Genomic DNA, 12449 nt, shown 5'->3' with positions numbered 1-12449 from the left:
CTGAAAAGCGTGGCTGTTGGGTGATCTGGGCTTGAGAGTGGTTAGGGGTCCATTCTGCTCTCCCCCACCCCAGCTCCAGCTTAGAAGTGATAAATACTCAGAGGACGTGGGTCGGGCAGTGGGGAGTTGCGGGGTACAAACAGGGCCCGGGGGTGGGGCTGCCCAACCCTGAGCACTGGAGATCAGGGAACAGGAGGCACAGCTGACACACTGGTGACCTTTTCCCTACATTCGGCTATTTTTAGCTCTAATGCCACCATCCTCACGTGAGACCCGTTGGGCGCCCCAGGCTCTCAGACCTTTGAGCCATCTTCAGCTTGCAGAAACCCGGCTCCCCCCCAACTCCTGATTCCCGCCACGGAGCCGGGGAGATTCTGGTTGCTGCCCCCCCAACTGTTCTCTCAACCCAAATTTGGGAGTGGGTGTCAGGTTCCCGGTGAGGGCGGGACTTAGGTGGCCAGGCCTGAAGGACGTGGGGACACGGGCCAGAGTGTCCCCACAAGCGGACAGGAGCACACCCGAGCCGTGAGTGGAGTTTGGGGGTGGCTCTAGGCTGCCGGCCTGGCCCAGGGCTCTGAGCCGGCAAGGGGGGCGGGGGAGGGGGGTAGAGGCTGGTGCCAGGGTCCCACGTGGCAATGCTGGGGGTACGCAGACCCCGCCTCACTCCAGACCAGACCGACTCCGCTTCCGGGGTCCCTCCAGCCCCCACCCCGAGGCTGCCCTTCACTGGGATTCCTGACGTTTTCAAGGCCCTGACCCCCTCCTGATCCCCGCACCATTGCGCGAAGGTTCTGCGGCGGTTGGCGAGGTTGGGGGGCCAGGGGTGGGGCCTCGGCGCTGCGGGTGGCCGACCGGGGCGGATGGGGAGGGGGGCGGGCTGGGGACGCGGCGCTGCGGGTGGCCGACCCAGGGCGGAAGGGGAGGGGGGCGGGCCGGGGGCGGGGCCTCGGCGCGGGCGGCAGAGCTGTCCGCACACCCTCCTGCCACCTCCCAGGTGCCCAGCAACTCCCAGGTGCCCAGCAACCCACAGGATGGCGGAAGCGCACCAGGCTGTGGCCTTCCAGTTCACGGTGACGCCAGAGGGGGTCGACTTCCGGCTCAGTCGGGAGGCCCTGAAACACATCTACCTGTCTGGCATCAACTCCTGGAAGAGACGCCTGATTCGCATCAAGGTGGGCGCAGGTGGTTCTCGTCTCTTCCAGCAGGTGCAGAATCGAGCCTTCCAGGGAGGCAGAGGCTAGGTGTCAGCTGCTGCCCTTTGTCAAGGTCCTCCACCCCCACCTCAGCTGGCAGCTCTACGGAGTGACAGGCTCCAGCAGTGCAGAAACCAGAGGGGTGCTCAAGGCGTGGAGAGGAGATGGGTGTGCAGGAAGTGTCAGTGGGACACAATAATCAGGTGCTGCAGGTGTGGGAGTGTGGAGACGGGGACCACCAGACGTGAAGGAGAAGTGAAAACAGGCAAAGACTTCATAGGCACCTGCTTACCCCAGTCCTTGCTCTGTGAGCATGCCTGTTTCTGCCCACAGAATGGCATCCTCAGGGGTGTGTACCCTGGCAGCCCCACCAGCTGGCTGGTCGTTGTCATGACAACACTGGGTTCCTCCTACTGCAACGTGGACATCTCCATGGGGCTTATCTGTTTTATCCAGAGATGGCTTCCTGAGGGGTAAGAAGCGGGGCCATGAGAAAGGGCTGGGTGGGCTCCAAGGCCAAGGTTCCTGAGCTGGGCAGTTACAGGACAACAGCCATTGGAGGTCATAGGGGCAGCCCTCCCCGGGGGCGACCACCATCTCAGTCCCTACTTCTGTAACTTCGTGTGTGATGCACTCAGAGGCTCAGATGTGAGTGTGTCCAGGGAGTTTTTCCTCCTTTGGTGTCTCCCCCAAGATGGCTCACATACATCAGGACTGCAGGGTCAGAATCTCCCTGAGGTTGGTCTCGAGTGGACCCGCCTGCAGTCCTCTCCCCTTCTCTGATAGGTGTGGCCCCTACCGGACCCCACAGACCCGGACACTTGTCAGTGTGGCCATCTTCTCCACGGGGGTCTGGATGATGGGCATCCTCTTCTTCCGCCAAACCCTGAAACTGCTGCTTTCCTACCACGGTTGGATGTTTGAGATGCACGGCCAGACCAGCCACTTCACCAAAGTCTGGGCTGTGAGCAGAAGCTGGTGGAGGGGTCCAGGCATCGGGTGTGAGACCCCAGGGCCTCACTTTGGTTCTGAGCTGGAGGGGACAGTCAGGCGGGTCACTGGTGCCTGGCGGGGTTTGTCCCGGTTCTGAGGGTCTGGGGCAGCCCCTCCAGTGTTTGCTAGTTTCCATTCTTTCCCCCGGCTTCCCCCTCAACATTCTCCACTCTGTACCCCCAGATGTGTGTCCGCCTTCTGTCCGGCCGGCGGCCCATGCTCTACAGCTTCCAGACATCTCTGCCCAAGTTGCCCGTGCCCAGCGTGTCAGCCACAGTTCATCGGGTGAGGGCCTGGGTCAGACATCCCAGTGGGCAGGGCAGGCCGGACTCAGAGGACTTATCCAAACATAAGGGACTGTCCCCTACAAAGAGTCGGCTTGAGAGGGAGCAATGGGGCTGGGCTTGGAAGAAGGTCAGGACAGAGGCAGCTCTTGCTGACTGGCCCTCACACGGGCAATAACTTGGCTGGACAGTACCTAGAATCCGTGAAACACTTATTGGATGACAAGGAATATTACCGAATGGAGACGCTGGCCAAGGAATTCCAGGAGAAGACTGCCCCCAGGCTGCAGAAGTACCTGGTACTCAAGTCATGGTGGGCAACCAATTATGTGAGTTCTACCTCCTGGGCTTACCCTCACCCACCCTGTGTCCTGGCTGCTCACACCCCACCCTCCTCCGCCCCAGCTCCAACCTCCCACCCACCCACAGGTGAGCGACTGGTGGGAAGAGTACGTCTACCTTAAAGGCAGGACGCCCCTCATGGTGAACAGCAACTATTATGTCATGGTAAGGGCTAGAGCCACACGGGGTCCTGCGTGCTCAGCTCTGTCCCCGGCTCTGGCCTCAAGGCAAGGAACCTGGAGGACAGTTCAGAGCCCTAGTGGTGGTTTCTGTAGGCAAGTGGGGGTTCTGAAGTGAGGCCTGAAGGAGAGGGAAGATGCGGGGGGGTCATATCCTGGAAGCATAGTCAGGAAGCAGCTCACAGGCAACGGGGATACTGAGGATGTGGAGAGCCCGGTAGACCCCATAGCCTGATACTGTCACTCCCAGAGTTCCTCAGGCTCAGTGTCTTGCCCAGCTCAGGCTCTCTCACTTCCTTCCTTGTTCCCTCGCTGGCTTTCCAGCCACAGCTTCCCAGCCATCCTGACGCCATTACCAGGGAACTTCCTTAAGCGTGTCTTAAGCAGATCCAGAGCTGCTTCTCATAGAGCTCAGGGGGTCACTGTCGGTCCCTATCCCACGTGACTGGCCCTTTTCCTGCTCCTAGTACAAGACTGTGCACAGCCAGCTGGGAGAGGCTGCCCAGCCACTGCCCTGTGCACCTCTTTGCTCTCCCACTTCCAAAGCACGTTTCAAGTAGCATGCTGGCATTCCCCTCCTCCACAAAGCTGTCTTTCCAGAAACCTATGTGCAACTTGTCTAGACCAGAGGTTTGAAGCTGTTTTGTAGTGGCAGAACCCCTTCCTCAAAGAAAAATAAACAAAACATCAACAAATACCATGGGTTTGGAAAAGCAGCTCAGGTCGAAGCCAGGGCAGGGGGTTATCTGATCAGTTATGCATTTCACCTCTTGTACTCAGTTCTCAGAGGGTGTGCAGGATGGACTGGGGATAGGGGGCAAGACACCCCAGACAGAGAGATGCCACTGTGCACACCTGTCGCAGCCTCCTTGCAGGCTCTGCTCTCGCCCTGTAGGACTTAGTGCTCGTCAAGAACGCAGACGTGCAGGCAGCCCGCCTGGGAAACATTGTCCACGCCATGATCAAGTATCGCCATAAACTGGACCGTGAAGAGATCAAGCCTGTGAGTTGTGTTGGAGGTGAGGGCGTGACCGGGAGAGGAGGCCTGCGTCTGAGCCGTGCTGGGCCTTCCTCCTAGGTGATGGTGCTGGGCATCGTGCCCATGTGCTCCTACCAGATGGAGAGGATGTTCAACACCACTCGGATCCCGGGGAAGGACACAGGTACTAGGCCGCGGCCGGGCGCCCGCGCTGGGGCCACAGGACGGAGGCCGCTCCCTCCCAGCTGTGGGCCCACCATGGCCAGATGCCCTACTGCCTGCTGGTCACCAAGCGTCCCCAGTGTCTCAGGGTCACGTAACTGCGAAAAATAGTCAGTTTGTGGCCAATACTAGACACCTGCTGTTTACAGGCATGGTGCTAGTACTGGGACCCTGGGAGACCCAGGTCAGAGCCCCTCCCCTGCAGGGGCTCACAGTTAGGCAGTCTCCCGCGCAAAGAGCAACAGGAGGCCTAGTGGAGCTGCCCGCTCAAGGAGCCTGTAGGGGAGGAGGGGCGGGCTCGCCCAGGGCCCCCAGGGCCGCCAAGCAGCACCCGCATTTCTGATGCCAGGACAGTCTGTGGGATTTCCTAGAGCTTTGGTTTCCTCTTCTGTGAAATGCCTCATGGGACTGTGGTTGGCATTAAATGACAGACAGTGAAGCTCAGGGCATGGGGCCTGGCTTGGTGCCAGCAGATTCCGCCCAGGGAAGGGGCAGGGAGGCCAGGCGGAGGGTCCATGCGGTCACCCGGTGTGAGGCTGTGGGGGCCATCCTGAGTGGCATGGGGGGAGGGAGGAGCTCCCTACCTTCCCGCCTGAGCCCACCCATGGCCTCTGCCCCAGATGTGCTGCAGCACCTCACAGACAGCAGGCACGTAGCTGTCTACCACAAGGGCCGCTTCTTCAAGTTGTGGCTCTATGAGGGCTCCCGCCTGCTCAGGCCTCGGGACCTGGAGATGCAGTTCCAGAGGATCCTGGATGACCCCTCCCCACCCCAGCCTGGGGAGGAGAAACTGGCGGCCCTCACCGCAGGGGGAAGGTATTCGGGCCCAGGTTCAGGCGCCGTGAGGAGAGGATTTGGGTCCTGTGTGCCACCCTGGAACTCGGCCAGAGCCCTCACCAAAGGAGGAGCGTGGGCCCCAGCGTCCTCTGCGTAAACCAGGACCTGCGGCCGTGAGGGGCGCTGGTGGTAACGGCAGGAGGGTAGCTGCTGTGACCTCTACCTGCTGGTGGCTAGATGGGGGTGTGTGGAGGGGGAGGACACAGATCCTGGGAGGTGCCCTCACGCCCACAGGGGCCCCCCCGCTCACTCTGCCCTCGCGCCCTCAGAGCGGAGTGGGCTCAGGTACGCCAGGCCTTCTTCGGCTCTGGCAAGAACAAGGCTGCCCTGGATGCCATCGAGCGCGCTGCTTTCTTCGTGGCTCTGGATGAGGAGTCTCACCGCTATGACCCCGAAGACGAGGCCAGCCTCAGCCTCTACGGCAAGGCCCTGCTGCACGGCAGCTGCTACAACAGGTACCGCACCCCCAGCTCCACTGCACGGCCCACCCCGCCCACCCCCGGGCTCCTCCCCCTGCCCCCACACCGCTGCCCCATCTCCTCCCGCTGCAGGTGGTTCGACAAGTCCTTCACTCTCATCGCTTTCAAGAATGGCCAGCTGGGCCTCAACACAGAACACGCGTGGGCAGACGCCCCTATCATAGGGCACCTCTGGGAGGTAGCAGGCCCTGGGAAAGGTCCCGCAGGGCAGGGGCGGGGCGGGGCGGGGCGGGGCGGGCACGGGGGCAGCCGGGCAAGGATGGCCTCTCAGCCTGACCTTGCCCCTGCAGTTTGTCCTGGGCACCGACAGCTTCGACCTGGGCTACACAGAGACTGGGCACTGTCTGGGCAAACCCAACCCTGTGCTGGCCCCCCCTCAGCGGCTGCAGTGGGACATTCCTGAGCAGGTGTGCGGGCCGAGAAGGGGCAAGGGTGGGTGTGCGAGAGTGACAAGTGTCTGAGATGCCCTGTGGCCCTCCCCTCTGCCCCAGCCCCACCCTCAGGGGAAGGGTCCAGAGTGTCTCATGGTCCAGACTGGCTACAGGGAGAATAGAGATCCCAGGACCATCTCGGGGCTGGAGAAAGTCATGAGGTGTGAGCTCGTGTCCGGGGAGCACCTGTCAGTGCCTTCCTCCCCGACAAAGCCCAGCCAGGCATCTGTGCTGACGCCCCTGCCTTGTCCTTTGCGTCTCCTCCTCCTGAGGACGTCAAGCATCCTGAGGCCTGCCCAGCCTTGCCTTCGTCCGCTGCTCACCCTCAGGCCTCCTGGACGTGACCCTGGAGTCCTCCTGGAGTCCTCCTGGAGAGCCCTGCCCCAGCTGACCCCTCCGTGTCTCGGCAGTGCCAGGCAGTCATCGAGAGCTCCTACCAGGTGGCCAAGGCGCTGGCTGACGACGTGGAATTGTACTGCTTCCAGTTCTTGCCCTTTGGCAAAGGCCTCATCAAGAAGTGCCGGACCAGCCCTGACGCCTTCGTGCAGATCGCCCTGCAGCTGGCACACTTCCGGGTAGGAGCCCCAGGCCGCCGAGCAGGCGGGGGTGGCACCAGGGCACACCTGCAAGATTCACCCCTCTGTGTTCCCTAGGACAGAGGCAGGCTCTGCCTGACCTACGAAGCCTCGATGACCAGGATGTTCCGGGAGGGACGGACGGAGACTGTACGCTCCTGCACCTGCGAGTCCACAGCCTTCGTTCGGGCCATGGCGCAGGGGCGCCACCTGGTGAGCCCCCCACGGCCTCGTGCTGACGTGCCCGCTCGGCCTCCTGCCTGCTCGAGGGTCAGGGCTACTCTTCACTGCTCCATGTCTGCCCCCAGAAAGCAGACCTCCAAGATCTGTTCCGGAAAGCTGCTGAGAAGCACCAGAATATGTACCGCCTGGCCATGACGGGGGCTGGGATTGACAGGCACCTCTTCTGTCTTTACGTGGTCTCCAAGTACCTGGGGGTCAAGTCCCCTTTCCTGGCCGAGGTCAGTGTCGGTGGGCGTGTCCTCTGTGCTCAGGCCCTCTCCCGGTGGGTCTCGGCCTGTCTTCTGTCTGGACGGCTGGGGCCGGTGTTCCCGCCCCACAGCCACCCAGGCCTGTGGACTGGTGCCAAGCAACAGCCTCCCCCTCGTAGAGTTGCTGTTGGCGCGAGGGGGGAGGGACGGACAAGCACGATGTGTAAGGTGGTGGCAGCGCTCGTGAGAGAAGGGCAGAGGCTCCGGGGAATCGGGGCGTCCAGGTGGAGGGAAGCTCCAGTGCCCGGACGCTGACACTGAGGCAGGGGTGTGGGGTGTGGGAGGGGCAGCAGGAGGGGTGGGGGGCGGAGCCAGGGGACGGACAGGCAGGTCCCCTGATGGAGGGTTTTGGGCAGAGGCTGTGATGGTGAGAACAGCCTAGGGGACCGTGGCCAGCAATCAGGAAGGTCCTGCGTCCTGTCCCTTCTGCATCCTTAGCCAGGACAGTGCCAGGCTCACGCACCTGTCTGCGGGTGTGCGTGGCCCCTGACTGCCGCGCCTCCCTGTTGCAGGTGCTCTCAGAACCCTGGCGCCTCTCCACCAGCCAGACTGCTCAGTTCCAGATCCGCATGTTTGACCCAAACCAGTACCCCAATCACCTGGGCGCTGGTGGTGGCTTTGGCCCTGTAAGTGCCCTTGACGGTGGACAGGTGGGAAGGGCCAGGGGCCGGGCTGTCGGGAGAGTGCAGGGCCTCGAGGAGGTTAGACCAGAGGCAGGGGCACAGCCCTGGACCTGCCCTGCCTGCAAACAGGATCAGTACCTGTCGACCCCAGCAAGAAAGGTGGCTGGGACCCCACCCGTGTTGACACCCACTGCTGGAGTGACCCTGCCCGGGGCTTCTGTACCCTCTGAAGTGGGCTTATGGAGAGTCCAATCTCCCACTGAGACACTCACGTGGGCTAGTTTGTCGGGGAGCTAGAGACCCCCTGCCAACGTGAGGGGGGCCTCCGGAGGGAACCTGAGGTGGGGTCTTCTCTTCTGTTTTCATACTGTTTCCTGGGGATGGGCCCTTCCTGTGAATCTTGTGGGCAGAGCAAGGATAACATCAGCTTGGCTTCCAGATCCTCAAGGTTCAGTTCACCTCTTCTTCTTTACCCCTTGTGCTGCCCTCAGGTAGCTAATGATGGCTACGGGGTTTCCTACATGATCGCGGGTGAGAACACCATCTTCTTCCACGTCTCCAGCAAGTTCTCAAGCTCAGAGACAGTGAGTGTCTCCTGCTCCCACTCAGCCTGAGGAGGGGTCGCCCCCCAGGGCATGTCTGGCTGGGGAAGAATCCTTCCCTGTGGGGAGAGAGGGGCGGGGGCTCACCTGGAGGTTGGTCTGAGCTCTTGACTCCCACAGAATGCCCAGCGCTTTGGGAACCACATCCGCCAAGCTCTGCTGGACATCGCTGATCTTTTCCAAGTTCCCAAGGCTGACAGCTGAGGGCTGGAGAAATGCCAGCTGCCCTTCTGTCCCCACATTGTGGAGGAAGGGGCCTGTGGTCCGCTTGCAGGCACAGCAGTGGCCGTGCACAGGTGCCCAGGCTCCAAGGGCACCTCTGGAAGCAGGTGCTCCCTGGGCAAGCGCTGCTTCCTGAGGGCTCAAGTGGTGGAGGTAGGGCTGGAGCAGGAAGGGAATCTTCTTTTTTTTTTTTTTTTTTCTTGCTAGATGTTAATAAAAATAAGGCTGTATAATTCTATTTTAGCCCTTAAGTACCTGTGTTTTTTGGTGGGGGAACTAGGAGGCCCTTCCCCTGCTCCGGCCTCAGGCCAGGGATGTGGCAAGGGAAGGTCTAGGGCTGGAGACTATTTGTAAGAGGTTCTGGCCTGCTTTGAAAGGTGGGTCTCTGCCGTCCACACCCACATACGCACTTGGAATAAATTCTTGCTTCAGAACCTCCACCTGTTCCCTGGGGCCATTTCTGTTTGTCTTCTGGAGAGTGGGGCGCTCTGTGTAGGGACATGTCCTCTGCACCCCCTTGGGCTGGAGCACAGCTCTGTAGAGGCCCTCGGCATAGGGAGGAGCTGCAGTCCCAGGCCTGAGGTCTGGGTGCCAGGCGGTCATGTCTGTGAGAGGGCGCACAGGATAATCTGGAGCAACAGATGCCCCTTCCCTTGGGTCGGCTTTTGGATGAAAATAATACTACGAGTAAACAAAAAGTTACTATGGAAAGTCTAAGCAGGTACTCAACTACTATTGCTGCATGCCGAAACGAGTCTACATCTCATTACTCTGCTAGGCGCTGAGAACCGGACGTGAATTAGATACACTCCCAGGCCTTCTCTTATTAACCAGTGTTTATTGAGCAACCACTGTCTACTTGGCTCTGTGCCGGGGATTCAGTGGTGAACAAGGCACCCCCTGCACACGGGGAATTCACTACTCAGTGAGGCAAGCGTGGATCAGGGGATGGAGCCTGTGGCAGGGAATCCAGGCTCTTGAATAATCCATTTAGCAAATACTAAGTGCTACGGTGTGCTAAGCTCTGGGATACGGCAGTGAACAAAACTGGCAAAAACAATCCTTCCCTGTGCGGCTTAGAGTCTAGCAAGGGAGACAGGCAATAACCAAGAAGAATGAGCAAATGACATAGTAAGTCAGAGGGCAGTAAGTGCTAAGAAGAAAAGGGGAGGGAGCAATGGAGGAGTGGATGGCAATTTCAGACAGGGTGGCAGAGGCAGGCCTTCCTGAGTGGGGCCATTTGACTCAGACCAGCAGGAGATGAGGGTGCAATCCATGTATGTACCTGAGGGCGGGGTATTCCTGGCCAAGGGGGCAGCAACAGCCAATGCTTCGGGGTGGGAGGAGCTGCCGTGGTGCAGGAACAGTACCCGAGGGCCTGTGGCTGGCGTGGAGTCGGGAGCAGCAGGAGGGGAGAGGTGGGGTGGCGCCGCGAGGTGGCGCCGCGAGGGCCTCGGAGGCCAGGCTCTGCGTTCTCCAAATGACGGGGGAAGCCGCCGGGGCTGGAGCAGAGGGTGACATAACTGTTGTAAATTTTTAATGTGATCACCCTGGCTAACCAGAATGATATTAGAACAAAGTAGGGTGCAGTCAGCATAGAAGCAAGAAGGCCTAGCAGAGGGCACTGCTCATGGTGGTGGCAGAGTTGGGAGAAATGACGGGACTTAAACTAAGGGATGGAGATTCAGGATGCTAGGGAGCCGTCGAAGATAATTCACGTTTTCTAGTTGGGTGACTGGGTGATTACATAAGATTTTTAAATGTTGAGTTTAACATACCTATAAGAAATATTTGTGAACATGTCTCATAGACTCTTGAAAATATAAATTGAAAGAAAGGAGATTTAGGTTCCTGATAATAGCTTTGAAGGTTGTTAGAACACTGAGAACATGAGAAGATTCCCAGGACAGAGGCTTCTAACCTCTTTTGAGTCTCTGTGAGAAGCTTATAAAAATAAATCTGTGCTCACAAAATGGTACATTCCGTATCAGAGCTTTCCTGGGCTTCCAAAAGTATCGTCACAGACCTTTGCCTCTCTGGTGCCTGCGTGACCTACCCTGGGGAACTGTCTGGGATCTGGTAGGCTTCTGGGAGACATCAGCTCGCCCAGGCCTGGGTGAACAGTGAGCAGAGATTCCAACAAGCTGGCTTTTAATTAATGTTAAAATTCAGTCAAAATTCTTTTATCTGATTTGTTCTTGGTTGAAATAAGAGAAGAAAACACAGTGCCAAACCAGGGTATAAACTTCTGGTGACCACCCACCAAATGCAAATCTGCGTTAGTACCCCAGAGGTGTGCAGATCTGCATTAGTTAAGGCTAGTAGCCATAACAGATAAAGCTTGAAATCTCAATGGCTTAACCCAATAGAAGTTTAATTCTTGTTCACTTGGCTGAGAGGAAGACTCTGCTCCATACCATTATTCAAAGACTTGGCTGTTAGAGGTCCTACCTTCCTCAGGTAGCTCCCAATTTGCCTTGGACATCAACATCCCGCGAGTACACGGAGGAGAGAGAGGGCTCACTCATGGGGGGCTTTTATGGACTCAGCCTGGTAGTGATACAGAGCATTTCTACCCACATCCCACCAGCCAGGACTCATACTGCAAGGGAGGCTGGGAAATGTAGTCTAGCTGTGTGCCCAAGACATAAAGGAAACATTTGATGAACAGTTAGCCAGTTTCGGATGCACAAGGGTATGGGCAGACCAGACAGATGTCTCTGGACTCCCTGAGGGCCCATCCTTCTTGGCCTGGGCTCTGCAGGGTGTTTCAGACGCCCACCTCCACCTGCTGGGCCCTCACATTCCAGACCAACTGGCCTTCTCTGAGTCTCTTTCGCTCCCCCACAAGAACCCTGAGCCCCAGCTTCACTCTCCATTCCTAAAGGAGGCAGGCACATCCACACCCTTGCCTTTGCCGAACCTCCTGCCTGGAATCCTGTGCCTTTGTTTCTCAACCTGGTAAACTCCTACTCTTCCCTGAAGCTGCCTTCATTACCCCTCAGAATTATTCCTGATTCATGTTTTTCTGGGGTGCTATAACAGAAATCAGCTCTAGAAAGTCTAAGCAAATGGTGGAATGATTGGAAGTGTGCAGGTGGCTCACAGGTAGGAAGCAACGGCTGGAGAACCAGATTCAGAAGGGGAAGGAGCCTGGCGGCTTGGAGAGGGGACGTGGCCCAGACAACCGACTCCTCAAGAGAGAGACGAGTCCGCGCTCCATGCCCAGAACTGTCTGGCTCAGCTCCAGCTGTGTTTCCTACTCTGCGATCAGTTTGCTAAGGATCGGAATCCCTGACAGAAAATGCAGTGGGTCCCAGGTTTGTCAGGAATCTCAAAGAGTTCAAGGTATTCAAAACCGAAGTTAACAACCTCCCAAACTGGCTTCTCTGCCACTCTTCCCCGTCTCAGCCGGCGGTGTCACCCTCCAGCGACTCAGCCATTCCTTCTTTCTCCCTCCCTTCCCACATTACGAAGCTTTGTCAAAGCGACCTTCTAAATGGCTTCTGACTCCGTGTACTTCCCTCCGCCACGACCACTGCCTCCCTGTCCCCACCTCCACCATCATTCACCCAAAACCCAGCAACAGCCCCATTTCTACTCTCCCTCCGGCAAGAGAGACTGCTTCGCCATGCCCCTCCTCTGCTTACCAACCTTCTAAGGTGCCCATCGCCCTCCAAATAAAGACCGAGCTCCCCGGACTGACCTATAGAGGCCAGAGTGATCTCTTTAGCCTCCTCTTGACCAGAGTGTTATGTGCAGCCTCTCTAAGGGTTGAGCAGCACGCTCACCTGGCCTTGCTTGGTGATCTGTGCTTTACTGCCTGGAGGCCAGAGCGCCTGGCAGACCTCGGCTGTAACCAAGGCCCGCACCTACCAGGTGCATGGACCTGGGCCCCTGCCTCATCTCCTTGGGCCTCAGCGTCCTCTTCTGTGAGACAGCTGCAACAATGTCGGCCACCCACGGTAGCTGCGAGACAAAATACTTCAGCATTCAG

At 58.6% G+C, this 12449-nt stretch overlaps 1 protein-coding gene across 2 annotated transcripts; it reads left to right on the top strand.

Moving 5' to 3' along the window:
- The first annotated feature begins 50 nt into the window (after positions 1-50).
- CPT1B (carnitine palmitoyltransferase 1B) lies at positions 51-8690 on the top strand. Of its 2 annotated transcripts, none has more exons than XM_082351474.1 (19): positions 51-525; positions 995-1172; positions 1527-1666; positions 1980-2157; positions 2370-2471; positions 2662-2799; positions 2900-2977; positions 3887-3994; positions 4070-4154; positions 4813-5008; positions 5299-5484; positions 5581-5686; positions 5799-5915; positions 6350-6514; positions 6593-6727; positions 6823-6975; positions 7518-7631; positions 8120-8212; positions 8351-8690. In XM_082351474.1, the coding sequence occupies exons 2-19, from the start codon at positions 1032-1034 to the stop codon at positions 8432-8434; spliced, it is 2319 nt and encodes a 772-aa protein (XP_082207600.1). In that variant the 5' UTR covers positions 51-525; positions 995-1031; the 3' UTR covers positions 8435-8690. The 2 variants fall into 2 exon arrangements, with proteins under 2 accessions (XP_082207600.1, XP_082207599.1); XM_082351473.1 differs by having other exon boundaries at positions 2876-2977.
- Positions 8691-12449: the final 3759 nt, after the last annotated feature.

This window comes from Balaenoptera borealis (assembly GCF_965194805.1).
Source record: "Balaenoptera borealis genome assembly, chromosome: 13".
NCBI lineage: Eukaryota > Metazoa > Chordata > Mammalia > Artiodactyla > Balaenopteridae > Balaenoptera > Balaenoptera borealis.
This window is presented reverse-complemented; position numbering and strand designations above follow the sequence as displayed.